The sequence below is a fragment of the Centruroides sculpturatus genome, unplaced genomic scaffold (genome assembly GCF_000671375.1).
Source record: "Centruroides sculpturatus isolate CEXI.00-Female unplaced genomic scaffold, Cexi_2.0 scaffold170, whole genome shotgun sequence".
In the NCBI taxonomy this organism is placed as follows: Eukaryota; Metazoa; Arthropoda; class Arachnida; order Scorpiones; family Buthidae; genus Centruroides; species Centruroides sculpturatus.
The window spans coordinates 526,910-549,034 of NW_019384413.1; the positions used below are offsets into that span (position 1 = coordinate 526,910).

Sequence of the window (22,125 nt, forward strand, 5' to 3'; positions counted from 1 at the left end):
CTTCTTTAGGCGTGTCCGGATACTTTTGGCCAGATAGTGTATTATAAATGGATAATTTATAAATTTATGCATTTTAATGTTCTTTTTTATAATTGATCAACTAAGTTTAAAATTTGTAAAAATAATTTATGATTTAATACCAAATTGTACTTATATATTTCTTACCTGAGGAACAAATTCTAATTCCAATTCTCCAGATAAATATTGCTTTTCAAATTCTTCATTTTCCCCCACATAAGAAGAAATCATTCTTTTAATCTATTGTAAAATAAAATTAGAATTTCAATACAAATATATTCTCAAATAAAATAATTAATAAACATAAGTTAGAGAAATCTAGAACACACAGAAATAGAATGCACTGTTTAGTCTTGAAATTTTATAACTGAACAATGGGACACACATTGAGCAACATTCCTTGCATCAGTAAACACTGTAGAATTAAGGAATGTTGGCATACAAATATGAAAGAATATGAAAGTATGTCCCTCGCAGAATGAATAGATGAATTTTTGTTGTGGTGTTTTTGCTGTTTTGTTTTGTGTATTTTCCTGTAAAACATCCCTGGCAGAAGTTTTCAAAATAAAATTATTTTCTTCATATTTTGCATAGTCTGTATACAAATTCTGGTGTCAACATGCTTATTGGTTACTGTTACAGTGTGCTCTGAATAGAAAAACTTTAATTATGGCCATCCTGTACATGAAATACTAAAGGACACCACTAAGCAACTCTGCACTGGGTTTCTGGTTTAGGGAAAAATCATCTAGATATGTTTATCTTAAGCATCACTAAAGATTGCTGTCTAGAAGTAAGCAAAGTAAAAAAAAATAGTACTATTGAAAAGTAAAACAAAACAGTTGCTGACTATATGCACTTTGTACAGTATTTGTAAGAAAAAATTCATGCAATTTAGAGATTGTCAAATGATGATTACATAGTAACACTTATAATTTTAAGTTATATATAAGGCCAAATTTATAAGCATTTAAAATCACAATACAGTCAACCCCCCCTATAACATGGTAGATACGTTACGTTCTTTATGAAATTGATGTTTTACAAGTCCTTGAATACACGAGCTAATCACAGCCTGGCACGTATGCAGTTTACAGACTACGGCTGTTTGAAAGGTTTTCTTCCATAAAATTAACTGATTCTAGACTCGACTCAACATTTCCAAAATACGTATAATTTTTTGGGAATAATCCATATAAACTATGCTATAAACGAAAAACTGTAGGATTACTTACTGAGTGTGCACTGTTCAACGATGCCATTGCTTAAGCTTGTTTTCGTCGTGGAGCTTGTCATCGAATGGTGCGCGCATGCTTCCTGATAAATTATTTTTTTTGCAAAAAATTCACTGAACTTTGGAGACATCATTAATATAAATATAATTTTTATGGACATTAAATAATAAATGGTTTTTAGTAGATCCGCTGCTCGTTTAAACTCAACAGTTTGTACAATATCCGCTATTGGTCTAGATTCGACCAATCCTGTCGTGACATGAGTTGGCGATGATGTTTTACCGAATTATACAAGTTTTTTTAGCGCGTTTGTTCAAATACTGTTGCAATTTTTTCGCCATGATATAGGAATCCAAACTATAGTAGAGCTACAGTAGAGCGTCGTTTATCCGAAAGTTAATTATCCGAAAGAATTCCAGTCGGCAAATTTAAATTTTCACCAGTGCTGTGGCGTTGCAATCTTTGGCTATGTCTTGGGCTACTCAAATATTTTACATTTTTGATACTAAATTAACTTCTGAAGTATAATTTTTTATTGTTTTTATATTTTTCAATATATTTATTTTTTTTGTACAAAATAAAAAAATAATTTTTAACGATACAATAGTCTTCGTTAGGCTTAACATCGACGAAAATTCAATGCAAAGCGACACGCAATGGAGAAAAATTTCAACATGGGATAGGTTAATATATTTTTTCGTACATAATCAGTTATCCGAAATATCGATTTTCCGAACAACCCCAGTCCCCAATTGATTCAGATAAACGACGCTCTACTGTATATGAACCCGTGTTATAGGGGGGGTCAACTGTATATGCACATAAAAATGCTCATGTTAAAATGCCTGAAATATGCATTATGCACGTTAAAAGTGTCAGTAATATACAATAAAATTTATAGGTTAAAGTGCATACATATTTTATTTTTGTCTCTGAGCATAAACACATATTTTATATGCATTATCAGACAACCTTAATTTAATCCACTTAGACCAAATCATTGTTTATATCAAAGTTTTAACATCATAACATTTAAGGTAAAAAATATGCATGTGCAGGAGAAATGTGCATGTACAAATCTGGATCTTACTTACAAATCAACTTTTTAGTTGTGTATAATCAGAATTCAACTTCTACAACTGGATTGATGTAATGATAATTACACACCATAAAAACCTTAAATCACCAGTAAGAACTTTAATATACTTGAATTTCAGACTAAGATCATCTTCAGATCCTTTTGATATTCCAAAATTGGAATGTAATAAAGAACAATGACATATTACAAAAAGAACAGAAAACATTTGAAACAAATATATATAAAACTAGCTGTTACCCGCAACTTCGTCCGCGGAGGTTTTGCAAGCAAACCCCATTTACATTCAATATTTCAATAACCATAGTAATTGTCATATAACACCTACCGCTGAAGAAAATTGCCAAGAATCAAACAAACTATCTTCAATTTGATCAATTTTCTGGAACGTTTACAATCATTCTATAATCGAACCAATATGCAATAACAAATTTGAATTTAAAATGGATGGAACATTTTAAAAATCGAAATAGATAAAAATATTTATAACAGTGTCTGAAATGTTATCAATTTAATACATCTAAGTACTCAATAAAGACTAAACGTAGTTAAAAACAAAAAATCGTATCTAAAATAGTACAGTAGAAGCCATTTTTCCGGTTAAGCCTTAATGCTCTACCTCTCCCCCTGCGTGGGAATTTCAAAAAATCCCTTCTTAATGTGAATTCCCATGGCGTACTCTACTAAAACGCAGATAAAAACAAAAAATCGCATCTAAAATAGTACAGTAGAAGCCATTCTTCTGATTAAGCCTTAATCCTCTCTCTCTCCCCCCGCGGGGGAATTTCGAAAAATCCCTTCTTAGTGTGCGTTTCCATGACGTACCCTAACTGTGTACCAAATTTCACCTCTTTAGGTTAAGTGGTTTGCTCTGGGCGATGATGAATCAGTCAGTGAATCATTCAGTCAGTCAGGACAAGCAATTTTATATATTTAGATTTATAAACATTATTACAATGCACTTAAATTTAAAAATTATCCTTTAAAGTACAAGAGAAATAGTGTACACTTCAATAACATTGATAAGTAACAGATGTCAATTAGTGGTAACATGTTATGTCAGAGCTGAGTGTAGGCAATCATAAAAGGATTGCCAAACATATATGTTCTTTTCTTCTTTGAAGTTAACACACACTCCTATCATTTCATATTTGAAAATTTCAAGAGCTTCAAAGGTTCTAATGTGTTCTATTTGTTAGACTTTTCTGATGAGAGTGGCATTTTCAAGAACTCAATTTTGTAAAATTAAATTTGTAGTTTTACGAAATTGTAAAATTTAACACCCAAAAGTTTGATAAGAGAGCAAGAGAAGCTATCTCTGGTTGAGATAATTACATTTCTGTAGAGGTGGGTATATGAAATGAAGAAGGGAAAAATTTCCCCTTCAAATTACACCGTAGACACAATCTTTTGGTATGCTCTACTTGTGAATAAAAAGAAAGGTTCTAAATTTTTTCCTTATGAAAAAATTTATGTCCATTAAATCAGAATCTGTTAAATCAAAAACCTACTATATATTAGATAAAATTTAATATATCATATTACAGTCGACCCCCCTATAACACTGTTGATAATTCCGTTTTATATGAATTCCATGTTGTACGAGTCACTTAGATTTTACAAATACGTGTGCTGGAATGTGAACGGCTCACGTATTTGTAAGATTTAAGTGACTCATACAACATGGAATTCATATAAAATAGAATTATCAACAGTGTTATAGGGGGTCGACTGTATTACAGTTTAACAAATTCTGTTGATCTGATAGAATCTGTGACATTATTGTGTTTGCTTTCCTAGACTACAAGTTCAAATCATATATCATGTATGGATATGTCAGATTTTAATGGTAATTGTTCTTTGAAGGAAAAGTACTATGGTAATTGTTCAGAAATACTCTTTTAAATTAAATTACAATAATAATAATATACTTTGAATGAAATAAATAAACAGAAATACCTGTTTTGTCTGCAAAAGTAATCCCAAACCAAAATTATCGACACCTGCATTATTACTAACAGCAGTTAAATCTTTTATATTTGATTCAACTAATGCATTAATCAGATTTTCTGGTATTCCACATAATCCAAAGCCTGCAAATAATAATATAATTTGTAATCTATAGTAATTAACTTCAGAGTTCTGAAATTGATTAAATTAATCATCATTAAATTACACCTTATAATTCCATTAAACTATTTTAATTTGCAAACATTTTTGATCTTATTTAAAGGCCATCTTTAGGTGAAAATACTGTGAAATTCGTAGTTCATATACAGGTAACCCCCGTATAACACGGTAGTTACATTCCAAAAAATTGCCGTGTTATGCGAATCCGTGTTATACGAAACAAACAACTAATACGAAAAGGAGGGTTAGGTTCCAAAAATTAAAAAACATGCTAGTATATTTTCATAATTAAGATAGGTCGCGGGTCACTTGGCTTTTATAAAAAGGGGGTCGCCACCTGAAAAAAGTTGGGAACCATTGCTGTAGACAAAGGATGATTTTAAATTGTCCCGTTTTTGAGACAAATACATAAAGAAACGGCCAAGGCTAATGATTTCCGTGTGATATATCGATGCAATCCTACAGTTTTCAAGCTATTAAGAAACGATAAGAAGCATTATGACTGGAAATCGGCATCAGGAATCTATTCTATACCATTACATGATCAGCATTTTAATTCGGATCTTGTCTACGTAGGCGCAACAATGTGCAACTTGCAGCAACGTATCAAAGAGCATAAATATACGATTAATAAGAAACTTGACAACACCATGCTATCGGCTTACACAACACAACACGACATTCGAGTCCATTGCAATCGGGAGGAAATAATTAAACCTACGACAAATTTACATACAATGAAATATCTNAATCCGTGCTATAAAAGTACCGTGTTATACGGGGGATGGTACCAATTCTCGAACTGTGTTAGAGCGAATCCGTGCTATAGAAGTGCCGTGTTATACGAGGGTTACCTGTAATTTCATAAAAGAAATTAATCCTTTAAATTTTTGATAAATTCCTTTAACTAGAGGAAGTTGCACCTGCAGAAACAAAATTTGAGGTACATGAAAAAAGTATAAATCTTTCTATTTAATTATAAACATTCTCACGATCAAACTATACGTTTACAATTACGGGCAAAATTCGTCATATTGTTGTCATTCTATCGCCACCTTTAACCTCACACCTGCTAAAACAAATGGTCACCTGACGAATTTTCCCACCACAAAACGTATAAAAGTCCTCCTCCTTCTTCAATCAGGGGAGTCGCTAATCGAACGAACTACGACGAAGACGAACAATATCTTCCCCTTTGTCTACTTATGACCTTAATTGGAAGACCTTGCACCGCTTTTCAGACCCATTAAGGCAGAATTATCCGTCCAATTATCCGTAAGGGAGAGCTGTCCGATATTATCACAGAGGTATGAAATCTTCTCTCTCTCTCTCATCCGCGAAGTTGAAGGAGTTTTGTGTAAATTTGCTTTAGTTAGTTAGTTTAATAAACTGTTGTTTGGTTTTAAATGGTGTCGTTACTCGACTTAGTCAACGTCTTATCGTCGATCCCTCCGACTCTCCTCCACTCTCGTAATGCGTAACTGAACGTAACGCCATCCTTGACAAGAAAGTAGGGCACCGACCTGTGGCAGGCAAGGAGAGGAACTTCTTCCCTCCCTGGTGGCTCACAATACTATTATTATTTGAAACATTTAAAGTCTATTGAATGCAAAAATGAGAGTACTAGATGGCCTTTAAAATAAGACTAAAAATGTTTGTAATTAAATTAATTTTGTTGCAAACAAAAGTTTTCTTGTGAATTTTGAATGAGATTACTATTCAAAAATTTTAATTATTATTAAATGAGACAGAGCATTAGTGAAGCCTCTTTTATATGGCTTACAGAATTGTTTGTTCTCAAAATCTGTTTGATCGATTTTAATTAAACTTTACCATTTTCCATTCATTGCAATGAGGAATCCAAAAATGTAATAAAAAATGGAGATCCATGTCTTCATTTTTGAGATATAAGATGATAGCATGAGTGTGCACAACAAAGTGACATTGTGCGATATTCCATGGTTGCTAGTACATCTTCTATGGTCTTATAGAATTGAGTTCATTCTGAAAATTTAATGGACTGATTTTGATAAAACTTTGCTGTTTTCCTTTAATTGTGATAAGGAATCCAAAAATGTAATGAGGATCCATTTAATATAAAAGGTAGGAGTCCATCACTTCGTTTTCGATATACAGAGGTATTAAAGTGACAATGTCCTGCTCGCTGATGTAACTGAGCATGCCTAATGAAATTTAGGCCTAGGAGTCATAAATAAAAACAGCACTGTGTGTGCTTAATGAAAAATATGAACAAAAGAAAAAACAAAGCAATCAATGGCAATTACTTTGTTCTTGGATTGCCTTCCATGTCAGCAAGTGCAAGGATCATCTCTCTATACCAGGCCAGTTCAAGAATTGTGTCTCCTATGGCTGGCAGATTCAAGGATAGCCTCTTTTGTGGCAGCAAGTGCAAAGTACACCTGTCTGCGTCCATCAGGTATAAGGAATGCCTCTTCTGTGCCTAAAAATTACAGGAATCGTTTCTTTCTTTCCAACTCTGCCTCAATACTAAGTCGTGCAATGTCCTAGTTTTAAATAATATACATCATCTAGTTACAGTTTTATTAAACTTGTATTTTTAAACAAAATAAAATTATTTGTATACTATTATTTTAAAATAGTTTTTAATTCAATATAATACAGAAAAATGACTAATTGTCAGCATTAGAATGACTTTTATTAAACAGTCACTTTCTTCATTATACTGTATATATTGTGTATGTGTGAATAATACTGTAGGCTTCAGTACTGCATGTACAGTACAGTGCCACAGCAGTTAGGTTTATCCCATGGAATAGTATGGAAGATACAGATACTAGAGGAAGGTACTGTACATTGTTATCAGTAATGGGGCAATTAAATAAAAGAATTGAGAATTTTTCAGTAATCAGAATTGGTATTGGAATTGAGAGAAATTTATCATAATTTCCAATTCTTAAAATGTTTCTTTGATATTTAATAACAAAATTAAACTTTTAATTTCAGGTAATAATTAAAATTGTTTAAATTATGATTAACAATCAAGTGTTATTATCAGAGAAAGAAGTATACTACACAATATAATGGAGTTTTTTAATGTGATTTAAATGTTTTTCAGGACGACTTGTCCCATTCTCAGAATCTGAACAGAATGGAACATTGGAATCATCATCACATTCTATTAGCTCTTTTTTTTAATTTGAAATTCCACCTTTTCAACAGATATTTATATGTTGGAACTCATTTTAAAAAGATTTTTGAATATTTAAGTATGACACAGATGATTAAGAGCATCACAATGTGTGCAATAATTATTTAAATAAAGTAGTAGTAGTGCTGTTATGATAGTCTCAACATTTGATATTTACACATAGAATGTATTGTTGATTCTAATGTTCTGTTCTGTTCGGATTCTGGAGATGGAACCAATCATCCTGAAAAATCTTTAAATCATATTAAAGAACTGGACTCTTAATATTGTCTAGTACATTTATTTTTCTGATTTCATATGGAGTTCTCATTTATGCAAGTATTATTAATTAATTTATTTATTTATAATTATTAATGTTAATAAGAGATGGCGCCTAACACTTACCTCTAAAGCCAAATTGGTTACGTAATTCATTTAATAATTAGCCTTATACTAGCCCAATAGATTTTCGGCATTCAGTTGGTGTGTAGCTTTATTATATATCGGGTTTAGCGATGTTTGTAGTATTATTATATTCAAACATTTAATTTTGTTTGCTAAAATAAAGTTATTTCACATTGTCAATCCCTATTTGGGATTACATTTAGCATAAATTAAATTCTCCATTAATTACTATCGGCAATAATGACAATTAAAAGCAGACTAGTCTGCACAAACTTCTGTCAAAATTTTACTATTGAAAATGAATTTACTATGCTTAGCTTATTTAATAGCCTGGTTGAGGCTGAAGTTTTAAACGCAAAAATGTGTATGTGGGACATTCGGCGGCGCTTTCCTGTAAGCCTATAAGTTTGACAATGGCGTTTGGATAGTCAGTGGAATCATGCTCGACATTCCAAACTCCATTGTGAAACTTCTAGGCTTACAGAAAAGCAGCGCCAAACATCCGACGTACACGTTTTCACATTTAAAACTTCGGCCTCAACCTTGTTAATGTCTATATGTATATCCTTCAATGAATATCAAAATCCATGTATACTTGTTGTTAAGATTGAGGCTTATTCACAAATAATGTGACATTTGGCAGTAAAAACTTCTAGTATAGATGTTTTTTTATTGCTGCCAGTTTGTCAAAGATGAATTTTGGGCCGGGCCCCTCAATAAAAAACTTATAAAACAGTGAGTGGCTTTACTCTTTGAATGATTGTATCTGAATAGTGTGTCACATTATTTGTGAATAGGCCTGAATCTATATGTATATTTTGAATGATTAGACCAAACAAGAAATTAATGATGCAATTACTGTTAAGTTTTAAATAAAGTTAAGGTTTTACAATAAATCTGTTCAATATACTATTAAGTGTCATTGATTTCTAATGTAATAATTCAACTTAAAGCATCAGTTCCAACTTTGGATGATAATGGCTTCATTCTTTGGGAAAGGTATGAAAATTATAATTATTTCAGAGTAAAAAATAGCAACAGAATAAATTTACATCATTTGGCACATTTATGAAAGCCATTTGACATGTTTGAATGAAAATAACCTGGCAACATTATTTGGCTAGCATTATTATGTTGCTAGCTTTAAGACTATAATTTTGGAAAGGATTGGAATTGAAATCAGCATTGGTATAAGAATCATTACAAATTTTAGTATCATCCCATCACTAATTGTTATCTATGTAAGGTTAGCCACAACCAGCAATTGCTTACTGCTGACATGACATGGAAATCCAACTGACCTTTGCATTGACCTTTTTTTTTTATTAGAATAGAAATAAATGTATCATTGTCATAGAAAGTTCTGTGGTATGACAAGGCACATTTCCACCTCATGGAATAATGAACACCCATAACGATTCACTGCCTAAATGTGAATTCACAGCCACATTTGTTCTTGCGCCATTCTCCTTTAAAGAAGCTAGTCCTAATGAGCCTGCAACATGCTCTGTGATAGTCTAGAGATACTGAGAGAAACTCAATGCTTTAGTCACATCCCAACTGCAACAGTGATAATGTATTGAGTCAACTACTTTTGTGCAAGATGGACTCCTATGTATCAGATACTGCATATAGCAGTTTCTGAAACATTTCACTGTTAACAAAGTGAGTAGTTGTGGATTTTCTACCACCTGGTCATCTCATTCTCTGCATCTTAATCCATATGATTTTGGTTGTGAGACACTTTAAGTGTGGTTTATTGAGAAGATATTGCAAATTTGCCAGCCTTGAAAGACAGTATCGCACTGCATGTGAAAAGCATCATAGAGGATCAGATCAATTGAAGGGATTTTTTCCATAAATAGTACATCAAAAAAATTTTTTTTTCAATAAACTAATTTTTGTCAATATCTTTAGTGCTATTTAACAGACTTAAGTTAACCAATTACCATTCATTTTAATTTAGTATGTAAATGCTTATTGGTTAACTTTAACTCTAACTTTTGATCCTTGGTTGTCAATATGAACAGTAACAAACAGGGCCGTGTGGTAGTTTTTCTCACTATGATGCAAGTCTTTGAAACGCCGCCTCTCTGCATCATAGCACAGCACAGCCCTGTTAACAAACTATCCTCAGCAGTGGTGCATTCAGGATTTAATCTTGGGGGAGCCAAGTAACAAATAAGAAATTTTTAACACAAATTTAATAAATTTCCCATTTTATGTGACTGCTAATTCATTTGTAGTATAGAAATAGAAGACACAACATGTTATAAATAAAAAATGAATTTTAATTAGGAAAAGATTTTTGGAAAATTTTCTAGTTTCCTTTTTCTTTGGAGGATACAGGATCATTTGGATTCCCTCTGAGTGCACCACTAATCCTCAGATTACAATTCTAAATAAAAACATACGACTCACCAACCAATTAACCAATGTAAATAACATTTAAGTGACGAACATTTTTGTGAGATAAGCAGACGACCAGAGGGATGATCCCTAATGACCACTTACACTGCACAGGTTGTTAAAATCTGATCTCTGCGTCGGTGGATGGCTTACGAGGGCAAAAAGTGAGTGAGAAGGTCACAAGCACGTGGACAAGTGTCTTCATGAGAAAAGGATCGACAGGTCGACAGGTTAACAAACAGAACATTTATTGATTAACTAAAGTTAACATACAAAATTCAGTTACAAGTCTATCTGACTAAACGCTACTCGATTAAATGCGGTTAAATGCGATAAAATGCTATTCGGGGAAAGAGTTCACAAAGTTTCTAACAAATACCTCTATGTGTAAGATTGGAGGGGATGGCTGAGGTATGGCGATCGAATGTCTTCTCCGACGGTATTCCATTCCTAAACATGGAGATCAATGACACAAGTACAGAAATAACTTCTTTGGGTTGATCCGCCCTATGTTTCCGGTAGTGCGAGCTTTTATAGCGTTAGTGTGGGAAAGCCGTCCGTTTGTTGACGATGACTTGCATTTCATGACAACTAAGTGCCAACTTTCCCACCTAACTGTTGATAGTTAAAGGAGACCTCTGCTCCAATACTCCATGAGGAGTTTTTTCTATGGGGGATGTTTACAAATTTTTGATCAACAAAAAAAAAAGGGAAGTTTCCTTTCATTTACAAAATTTCCGCTAAACTCCACGGTTTCACATTTTCATTACCCCTTCTGGGCACTTCTTCAGGCCTCTTCTTAATTCAAAACAGGCTGGCCATTGACATTTGAATATAAATCGAATGGTATGGATTTCAAATACCAATTATCATTCATTTTAATTTAGTATGTAAATGCTTATTGGTTAACTTTTGATCCTTGGTTGTCAATATGAACATTAACAAACTATCCTCAGTAATGGTTCATTCAGGATTTAATCTCACTGTTATTCATACCGGTTAATTGGTTGATGAGTCATACGTTTTATATACATCCCGATGTTATGCAGCGAACTAACTGGATAAATATACTATGAATAAAACACACCTTTAATAATCCAGCTAATAAAAACTAATGAAGTAAAAACGTTTTTGATCGTTTCTTAACAATCTTCTTCAGTTACCAAAACATAGAATAAATCGAACACAAAAAAGAACATAAATACGAAATTAAAACATAAATAACAGAAAAGTAGCTGTGCTGATAAAATAAATGAAAAATATAAATTAAGTCGAAAAAATGTCCCTTAACAAAAATAAAAATAAATAAAGTCATTAATTCTATGTTTTCGAGTTGGTCTTATGGCAACTCGAAAACAAAATTCTACCCGAATTCCAACACCTTACCATTTTGTACGCCAGATACGTCGACGATATATTCATCATGTGGCAACGAAAACCTAACCTACATCAATTTTTAGATATGATCAATGATAACCCTTACGGTTTGTTACTACAAGTGGACCAGGAGAGTGATAGTATTGTAAATTTTTTGGACATTTCCATCACTTGCAAACAGGGAGAAATCAGGACCAGCATATACAGAAAATCATGCTTTCAACCCACTTTAATTCCGCATAATTCGATCGATCTGCATCACATCAAATTGGCGGCCTTTAGGTCCTGGATAAAAAGGGCTTATACACATTGTACTAGTATAAAAGACATGATGGCAGAGCTAAACTATATTCTAAGGATTGCAGAACAACAGGGATACCAAAAGGAAATCATAAGGAAACTTATTACAACATTCCAAACAACTAAACAATGGCATCCTACAGTAGACTGTAGACCATGGGTTCCCAACCTATGGGTCGCGACCCAGAAGGGGGTCACGACGGGTTTTCTGTGGGGTCACCAACTTATGCAGTAAACTAAAACAAAATTTTCACTATAATGCAATATTTATTTTTAATGATGTCTTAAAGTTTGAATAATTTCATATATTTTTAAAAAACTAAAATAAGTGTAATCTGGGTAGGCTATTCTGTCACAGTTGGTTGAAACATGTGTTGAGAGTTTTGAGAGGAATAAATTAAATGTTGAGAATGACATGAGGTTGGCGTTAACAAAATCTCACCCGCGAATTTTGAGGCTAGTTAATAATACATGCAATTTCAACCATCTCATTAAATTAATTATTNATTTAATTCTTTTGATTAATAAAATATTATTTTCATCCTACCTCCAACAAGTAATTTTGCTCCGTTAGGAATATCACTGATTGCATCTTTAGCAGAATCATAAAACTCGACATGTCTTGCATTACTAGTTGAAAAATAACTAACAGATATCTGAAATAAAAAAAGGAATTAATATTTTCATTAGATTAATAGATAATCTTAATTAAAACCATTATTTTTGTTACAGTGAATCAAATTTTGAAGTCAAAACATTAGGAACTATATTTAATATTTTTAACATTTGAGATTATAACTAGTCTAGAAACATTAAACTATTTTTGAGTTACAAGATATATTTGTAAAGTAAAGATACAAAGTTCAGAAAATCTTTCTAAAGCATTTTATTTTTATATTGACTAATGATAATTTTAAAATGCATGTTTATTTACTTTTCAATATAATCACCATGGACCTTAGCATTTGGTGAGCCAGGAAATGAGTTTCTTGATGCTGACGTTGTAGGAATCTCCCATCTGCTCTCATAATCATGTCATCACTAAAGCTTAGTTCACACTGAGTGCAATTCGCTAGCAAAAGCAAAAAACAGAGCGAATAACCGGTCAAACATGACTTGTTTGACGGGTTATTTGCTCTGTTTTTCGCTTTCGCTAGCGAATCGCACTCAGTGTGAACTAAGATTAAGTCTTGACCCTTGTTGTCATCAATAAACTTCTTTCCACAGTAATGTTCCTTCGACTTCAGAAACAAGTGATAATCGCTTGGTGCAAGATCTGGGTGGTACAATGGATGTTCCAAAACTCCCATATGAATGTCTGCAACAACTTTTATGATGCAAGCAGTGTGCAGACAGGTGTTATTGTGCAGTTGGACAATATTTTGTCATGTTTTGCCTGTTCATAACATCTTTGCCATAAACAGAAACAAGTTTCTAATGAATTTCAGCAGTAATTTCTCCTTTTGTACAAAGGAATCAAATCCCTGAACAAACCTCACACTTGGTTGGATTACAAATTGTCACAATCATTTTAAATATACACTGCAAGCATAACAATGATGCAATTAAAGTTAGGTGACTTCTGTCATGTGACACAAACCTAACAGACACATAAGTGCAATAAACTGTGAAAAAATAATTTGTTTTTGGATTTCTATTGGCCTTGCATCTTTATTTTCTGAATATGCCTTATAGTTATATAATATATATATTTCCAAGAAGATATATGACAATTTGCATAGTATACATGTGATACTTTTGAAGGAAACTGGGTACAGAATAGGCAGACAAAGCCACTTAAAACTGCATGTGATTTATTTATTGTACATGTAAGGATTTACGGATATAGTACACTCCCCGCAGGCCCCAAATAATCTAAAAATAGTACCCTCCAGCAGAGGTACATCCCTCCAACTGTACACAGCACCATACACTCCGATAACATCATCAGTGTTGCCGCTACAGTCTACATTTCATTTGAAGGAACCAAATAAATACAATAAATTGCATATTTATTTATTTTTACACTTAATTTATATAATTGGAACAGTTCATAAACATCTGCAATAACGGATCTGGCCAGTGAATACAGGGGTGAATTTCTCAATATTTCAGAGGGATTTCTCAGTAGTCACTTCCCTGTTAAGGCTAAGTGTTGTTCCATAAACAACGAATATTCAAATGTAATTTAGCAAAGACAATGCGCAAGAGTACTGTCTTTGCAAAATTTAATAATAAAATAAAAATTAAATGAAATTTTTAAATTTAATTCAAAAATTATTGTTATTGTTAGTTAATGTTAGTGTAAGATATCAGTTTAACAGAATTGTTACAAAAACTAAATAAAAAACAACTTTGTTTAAAATATCATAATTTATGGACAGTAAAAATAATACCTGAACTTGGCACCATACCCAAAAAAAAATAAGAAAAAATACAGTACTTAATTCTTGAAACCAAATTAAATTTTATTAAGTGACATTTTCCTTCCTTTATAAGATGATCATCATCTGTGAAAATTACCAAGTGCATTAGAACTAATACCTATAATACAGCTTGATCCTCAAGCCAAATGTTAAATAGCAGAAAGGAAAATTCACTGTGTACGGAATTATAAAAAACTATTAATAACGCTGTACACAGTGAATTTTCCTTCCTGCAGACTAATACCTATTTGAACAAATTAAAATGAATAGATCACACTTGATAATTCTAAGGAACACTATCATTATAAAAAATATCAAGCAAGTTAAAAGGAACACTTATTCCTTCTAATACGCAATAATTTCTTTACATTTCAGCTTTGCAATCATACTTCCCCTGGAACCCAAACACTGGTTTCCCGGAAGCTGCCCACCGAGTCTTAGTAGGCTAGAGTCTCGTTCCTTACGCAATAATTTTCACAGCTGATGATGGTGTTACGAAAGAACGAAAACGTCACTAAATAAAATTAAATGTCGTTTCCAGAATTAAGTGTTTTTTCCTTATCTTTTATGGACATTAATTATTTTTTCATCAAAGATAAAAAATAAACATTTCATCATAAAAACTAAAATTTGATAAATACAATAATTGATAAAATGTAAAGCTTAAATTTATACAAAAATAAACTATTCATTACTTCTTTCTACATTTTTGATGATAAATGTAACAAAAAAAATTCATCAAATGTTATATTGACTTTGTATTTGTTTTGTATCATCATCTTGATATTCATTTAAAGCTTACTGGTATCTATTTATATATAACTAGCTGTGCCTGTGGTTTTGCCCGCGTGGAATTCAGTTTGTGACTATAACAGTATCAGTTAGATGATATCTTATGAATGTTTTAGGAACGCATACAGGACAAAAGATATTCATTATTTTAAGCGACAACAAATATACAAATGTTCAGCACAAGTTCGGACATGTGCACTGCGTATCTTGCGGACCACATGATTGTGCTGCGCTGTTACCTATCTCATATACATACGCGTCTTGTCCCTCGCCACCCGCTGACACCAAAAATATAACACTTACCTAGATGATATCTTTTAATTTATATGAATGTTTAACAGAATAATATACAGCCTATGTCCACATTGAAGGTCCATTCTAAATATTGGTGAAAGAATTTTTGAAATCCGCTGAGTAGTTTCGAGATTACCTCCTACATCCAAACTTACAAACTTTATCTCTTTATAATATTATAGTATAAAGTATAAAAGAAAGATATTGTTATATGAATTTTTAAATTTAGTAAAATTAATATATTAATGAATATGATGCAGTGTGTAGATAGGTGTTATTGTGCAGTTGGACAATATTTTGTCATGTTTTGCCTGTTCATAACATCTTTGCCATAAACAGAAACAAGTTTCTAATGAATTTCAGCAGTAATTTCTCCTTTTGTACAAAGGAATCAAATCCCTGAACAAACCTCACACTTGGTTGGATTACAAATNTCCAAACTTACAAACTTTATCTCTTTATAATATTATAGTATAAAGTATAAAAGAAAGATATTGTTATATGAATTTTTTAATTTAGTAAAATTAATATATTAATGAATGAGCAATTATTTATTGTGACATCATCACAATGCGGGCTGCAATTTTTAATCATATTTTTAATGTATTTAATTTAAAATGTGCATTCTCCATCTCAAATTAGTAGTAGTTTACACCTTACTTTTCCTTTAACAATACAGTTGTGCCAGTCATCTATCTAACACCTTACAGGGAAAAATTTTTAATTGAAATAACATGACTTATGGTTTGCATTGGAAGTTCTTATATAGTTGAGCAGGGCCTCTGTCCCCTAAAGTTTCCATATATGGTCTCTTTTTTCATCTATCTAACTCCTTTCTCAAGATTAAGAAAAGACGGAAAGACGGACAACAGTGAAAATTTATAGATCTACAATTCTTTCAAACTGCAGCCAAAATATCATTACAGATTTTTTTCCTAAAACAATTATGGAAGTTCTTATATAGTTGAGCAAGGCCTCTGTCCCCTAAGGTTTCCATATATGGTCTCTTTTTTCATCTATCTAACTCCTTTCTCAAGATGACGGAAAGACGGAAAACAGTGAAAATTTATAGATCTACAATTCTTTCAAACTGCAGCCAAAATATCATTACAGATTTTTTTCCTAAAACAATTAAGGACTAGTAATATGTCTTGCATACAAAGAAGAAAAAATTTGTAGTATTAATATATATAATACAGTTCTATATTGTTAAATAATATTGCTGAATTATTAAGAAAATAATCCATATTGTTCTATGTTCAAAATNGATACATATCTCAACCACTTTTACAATTATGATTTGTATAATTTACTTGATCAAAAGGAGCAGGGCCAAGATAATTTTGTGTTCTCTTGGCAGACCCCACGTGTGATGCTCCTAAATCTTTATATACTTAAATCATTTCTAACCGTACTAGTACATATGCAAAGATAAAAAGTATATAAACAGCATTCTTAAGTATGTGATTGTTTTGTACTCGCTAACTAGACATTTCTAGAATATTTGCATCCACTTGGTACAGAAGTATAGAAACAATCCCATTGACGGTTAATTATTTTCGGAAGGCGCACGGGCTCCAAGACCTAGTGCCGACCTTAATTTCGGCTCGCCCCTTAATCCGGCACTGCACGGGAGGGAAAGTGCCCCGTTTGCTCCCTTCCGCAGATGTCCACGCTAACAGCTCTAATCTTTCGACACGCCTGCTCGCCCTCTGGTGGGGCGGTCAGGCTATATCTTGCAAAGGGTTGCTCGTAGAGGTACGGTTCCTTTGACTTTTTTCTTCCTACGAGTACGCTCTACGGCTCTGTTAAGGTCCCAAACATATCGTCCGGTGCTCGAACCGAGCCATAGCCCGATCCATAATAGCAAGAAAACTTTTTGTTTACTCCTTGTTTAAGTTTATTCCTTAAATAAAACTGAACAGAAACATAAACAAAGTGCATATTTTTATTATTTGTGTTCACAAAATTGAAGATTTCTACCATTTAAGAGCATTTTATGCAATTTATTATTATTATAATCGGTTAAGAAGATAGTTAAAGTAATTCTGACCTTAACTGATGAATATGAAGGTCTGTGAAAACGGATGAATTTTCTCAGTAAATGTCTACCACTAAGTGCGGCCATGCTTGAAATTGTTTATATCTTCATTGTGGCTAATATTGATAGCTGTGATCTATTGTTTGTCAATTATATCAAAGAGAAGCTAATGAAAGGAGTTTTTCTCTTGCACACATCATCATCATCCTTACTTTGGAAAATCAAAACATGGCAATACTAATGTGTGCATGTATAGATCAGTCAAGTGACACTGCTTTACAGTGAGATTTACATTACCAGAGTAAATATATGTTACAGTGTTTTCCTCTTATGGCTGAAAAACAAATGGTACATCTTTTAATTGGCTTTTTAATTTTACTGTGTTTTATAAAATTTAGATATAAATAAATAATAATATGAGTAAAAGGCATATTCATGTAATGTGAAATGATTAAATAAAGNTTGCTTTTTAATTTTACTGTGTTTTATAAAATTTAGATATAAATAAATAATAATATGAATAAAAGGCATATTCATGTAATGTGAAATGATTAAATAAAGAGATTTCTATTCAATTTTTGTTATTAAAATACTTAGTAAATAGAATAGTATTTTTGGTAATTTTTTTCATGACAATTTGGTATACTTAATTTTTCTGAACTGGTAGCTTTAGTTATTACTAAATCATTTATTTAAGCTACCAACAGATGTGATTGAATTAGCAAAAAAGCAATACGAATATATAATAAGGAATATTCTAAACATAGTAGCCAGTGGCCAAGTGGAGTTTCTGGGTTTCTTCACATGTCTAACACATAAATAAGGGCCAGTTTTCCATAGTTTTCTCTCAAGAGGAATACTCCTTGTGTTGCATTGACTTCTATCAATCCAATCCTGAATTGTATAATTAATTTGCAAGATAATAAAAAATTGTGTAATAAACCTGATGTTAAGTGAATTTAATTTTAGAAAATCCATCTAGTTATATTTTGACTGATTGCAGTCTATCGATCACTATTTTATACAAATGTGGCCCCTTTCTAATTAGGGATTATCACTAATGAGCCAAAAAGACCTTAACAGCTCTTTATATATATTAACACAAACATTTTTGACCCGCTAACAGATCATTTTCAACAGTTGAAATGGAATGCCAGTGTCAGAAGGAAAAAAAATGGGATAGACACTAACAGAGTAAACAAGCAGTGATGGTGGGAGGGACTATAACAGCAGAAGTTGATATGAATGACTAAGAAAATATTTCCAGGAAGAAGGTAGGGAATCCTTGTCCCTGATGTTTATACACGTGTTGGTAATGAAGTTGTTATAAACTCCCTTTTTCCCAGCCTAGTAATATCTCCTTAGTCTTTTGCATCAACCACTGTCATCATAGTCCACTTCTCCCTGCTTGTTTACTTGACGTCTATCCTATCTTCCTTCCAACACCAGCGTTCCACTTTCAATTGTTCATGCCTGAAGATGGCCTGTAAACAGGACAAAAATATTACATCATTAAACTTCACCGACCATTAACGGTGTATTGGTTAATTCAAAACAAAGTAATAAATGATAAAATTTAAAGCCTAACAACCACGAACATCCACACAAAATTTTTCAGGGGGCAGAGCTTGGAGATAAATAATTATATCAATAAATTTTTATTTAATTATTTAATTTTTTTGATTTTTTCACAAGTAGATTAAAGAATACAGTATTGCATCAATACAAAAAGACAAAATATTCTATGGTCAAGAGTATAAGGATACATATCTCAACCACTTTTACAATTATGATTTGTATAATTTACTTGATCAAAAGGAGCAGGGCCAAGATAATTTTGTGTTCTCTTGGCAGACCCCACGTGTGATGCTCCTAAATCTTTATATACTTAAATCATTTCTAACCGTACTAGTACATATGCAAAGATAAAAAGTATATAAACAGCATTCTTAAGTATGTGATTGTTTTGTACTCGCTAACTAGACATTTCTAGAATATTTGCATCCACTTGGTACAGAAGTATAGAAACAATCCCATTGACGGTTAATTATTTTCGGAAGGCGCACGGGCTCCAAGACCTAGTGCCGACCTTAATTTCGGCTCGCCCCTTAATCCGGCACTGCACGGGAGGGAAAGTGCCCCGTTTGCTCCCTTCCGCAGATGTCCACGCTAACAGCTCTAATCTTTCGACACGCCTGCTCGCCCTCTGGTGGGGCGGTCAGGCTATATCTTGCAAAGGGTTGCTCGTAGAGGTACGGTTCCTTTGACTTTTTTCTTCCTACGAGTACGCTCTACGGCTCTGTTAAGGTCCCAAACATATCGTCCGGTGCTCGAACCGAGCCATAGCCCGATCCATAATAGCAAGAAAACTTTTTGTTTACTCCTTGTTTAAGTTTATTCCTTAAATAAAACTGAACAGAAACATAAACAAAGTGCATATTTTTATTATTTGTGTTCACAAAATTGAAGATTTCTACCATTTAAGAGCATTTTATGCAATTTATTATTATTATAATCGGTTAAGAATATAGTTAAAGTAATTCTGACCTTAACTGATGAATATGAAGGTCTGTGAAAACGGATGAATTTTCTCAGTAAATGTCTACTACTAAGTGCGGCCATGCTTGAAATTGTTTATATCTTCATCCACGGATTTTTAATATCGTAATCGTGACGTCACAATTCGTCACGCATTTTTCGTCTGACAGACGATAAGTAATATTCCCGCTAGGGGGATCTTAACAATTATATTATCGAATGAAATAAAATTTATAACATAGAATTGTCTAATTTGATAAAAATTGATAATTTAATTTTAATATTTTAAAATTGTTGAATTAATATAAACGAATTAGGTTTGATTAAATTCTATGAAAATTTTCTATGAAATTACTTTTTTTTTTTAACTCTTTCAGCCTTGTGGGCACTAAGAGGGCCTCTTTTTGCAAGCCCATTATGGGTTGGGCCATGCCCACAATAGGGCTGCCGGGTGGTGAGGGACGGGGCCCGACATATCCGAACGGACCACCCCCCGAAAAATTCCTGGGGATTTTTCTATGAAATTACTATTATGGTATTATATGGAATTAGGCTACTTCTTTTGTAAGGCAATTGAGATGACCGGAATAAGTCCTTTGCTTCAGGTCGATCCTGTGTTAATATACCTTATAACTGACGGCCAGATTGCCAACGGTTAAGGCGTACTGGAGGACACGGGATATGTCGGGGTGTCTCTCCAGTGTATGCCTATATGAACCCATAATGCATTTCAAAATCACCATATTTTAGTGATTCCTCGTCAGTATAAAATCTATAAACAATACAATGCTTTTTTAAAAAAAATACAATAATTATTAAGGTGGCAGTCTACCGCTCGGGGAATGCGGGATCGAATCCGGACGGATCCGGTGGTCCGGATATGTCGGGCCTCACTACCTGCAATTGCATTGTGGGCCTAGCCGAACTCATAATGGGCTTTCTCAAAAGAGGCCCTGTTAGTGCTCACAGGGCGGAAAGAATTTAAAAACCCGTAACAGATCGGCCACCCGCTGTTTTAAATGCTGGGAATAGTTCAGTTTTTAATAGCTCTAAAAAATTACTGGAAGAAATAGTTTTTCTTTCTTTTTTTTCTTTTTGATGTGACTGGAATCGTTTTCGGGCCGCTCAGAGTGATAGCCTGGTAGCCCGACATCTTAACCGCTCGGCTCTGAAACTAGTTCAGATCGTGCAAAGGTTTGGTTTGATGAAAGAAGTCAAGCAACACATGAATGATGTGCCGAAAGGTGACACCCGGGAAAGACTTTCTACTTTAAGTGTTAGTCCCGTTAGGAAAAACCAAGAAAATTCCACACGGCCGATCAAAGAAGTACTGTGTATACAGTAACTCACCTCTTGGCCAAGGTTAGCACTTATAGTGACAGCTATTCATGTCCTGTCACCAACATGATAAAAACTATATTTCAGGCAGCCAGTTCATTGAAACGCAAATACCATTTCCAGACATGCTGAAGCGAATTGACAAATGCCTTGAAAGTAGCCTAATTGTTGTGAATTACCCCGATTTTTGCTTTTTTAAAAGGAAAATCCTACTTACTACACAGGACCATCCTCAAGAAGATGCGAAGCTCGTTTTATTTTAATTTTTTTTTATTTTTCTACACTGTGAGCCAGGGCCGGCCATCGGGGGGGTGCGGCGGATGCTGTGCACCGGGGCCCCGCGATTGAGGGGGCCCTAACATTGTCAAGAATGCACAAGAAAACTCGACAATATTCCTATCGTTGTCAGTATGACGAAAAGTACATTTTATCGTAAACATTATTATTGTAATCTCTGAATTTCGACAATCTTCAAACTAATTCTCGGTGATGCGAATGTTTAGTTTTTGTTATTTGATTCGGGAAACTCCCGAGAATCCCCACCTAAATTCGACTTT

General features: G+C 33.1%; 1 protein-coding gene across 1 annotated transcript in view; it reads right to left on the reverse strand.

Moving 5' to 3' along the window:
- LOC111619072 (succinyl-CoA:3-ketoacid coenzyme A transferase 1, mitochondrial-like) overlaps window positions 1–20,383 on the reverse strand; it is a 160,486-nt gene extending 140,103 nt beyond the window's left edge. The window contains exons 1-5 of the mRNA XM_023360719.1: window positions 20,333–20,383; window positions 17,705–17,797; window positions 12,687–12,795; window positions 4,309–4,442; window positions 166–258 (exon numbers count right to left, since the gene is read on the reverse strand). Coding sequence (XP_023216487.1) covers window positions 166–258; window positions 4,309–4,442; window positions 12,687–12,795; window positions 17,705–17,779 — 411 coding nt within the window. The 5' untranslated portion in view covers window positions 17,780–17,797; window positions 20,333–20,383. The remainder of the gene's footprint in view (window positions 1–165; window positions 259–4,308; window positions 4,443–12,686; window positions 12,796–17,704; window positions 17,798–20,332) is intronic.
- Between the last annotated feature and the right edge of the window lie 1,742 nt (window positions 20,384–22,125).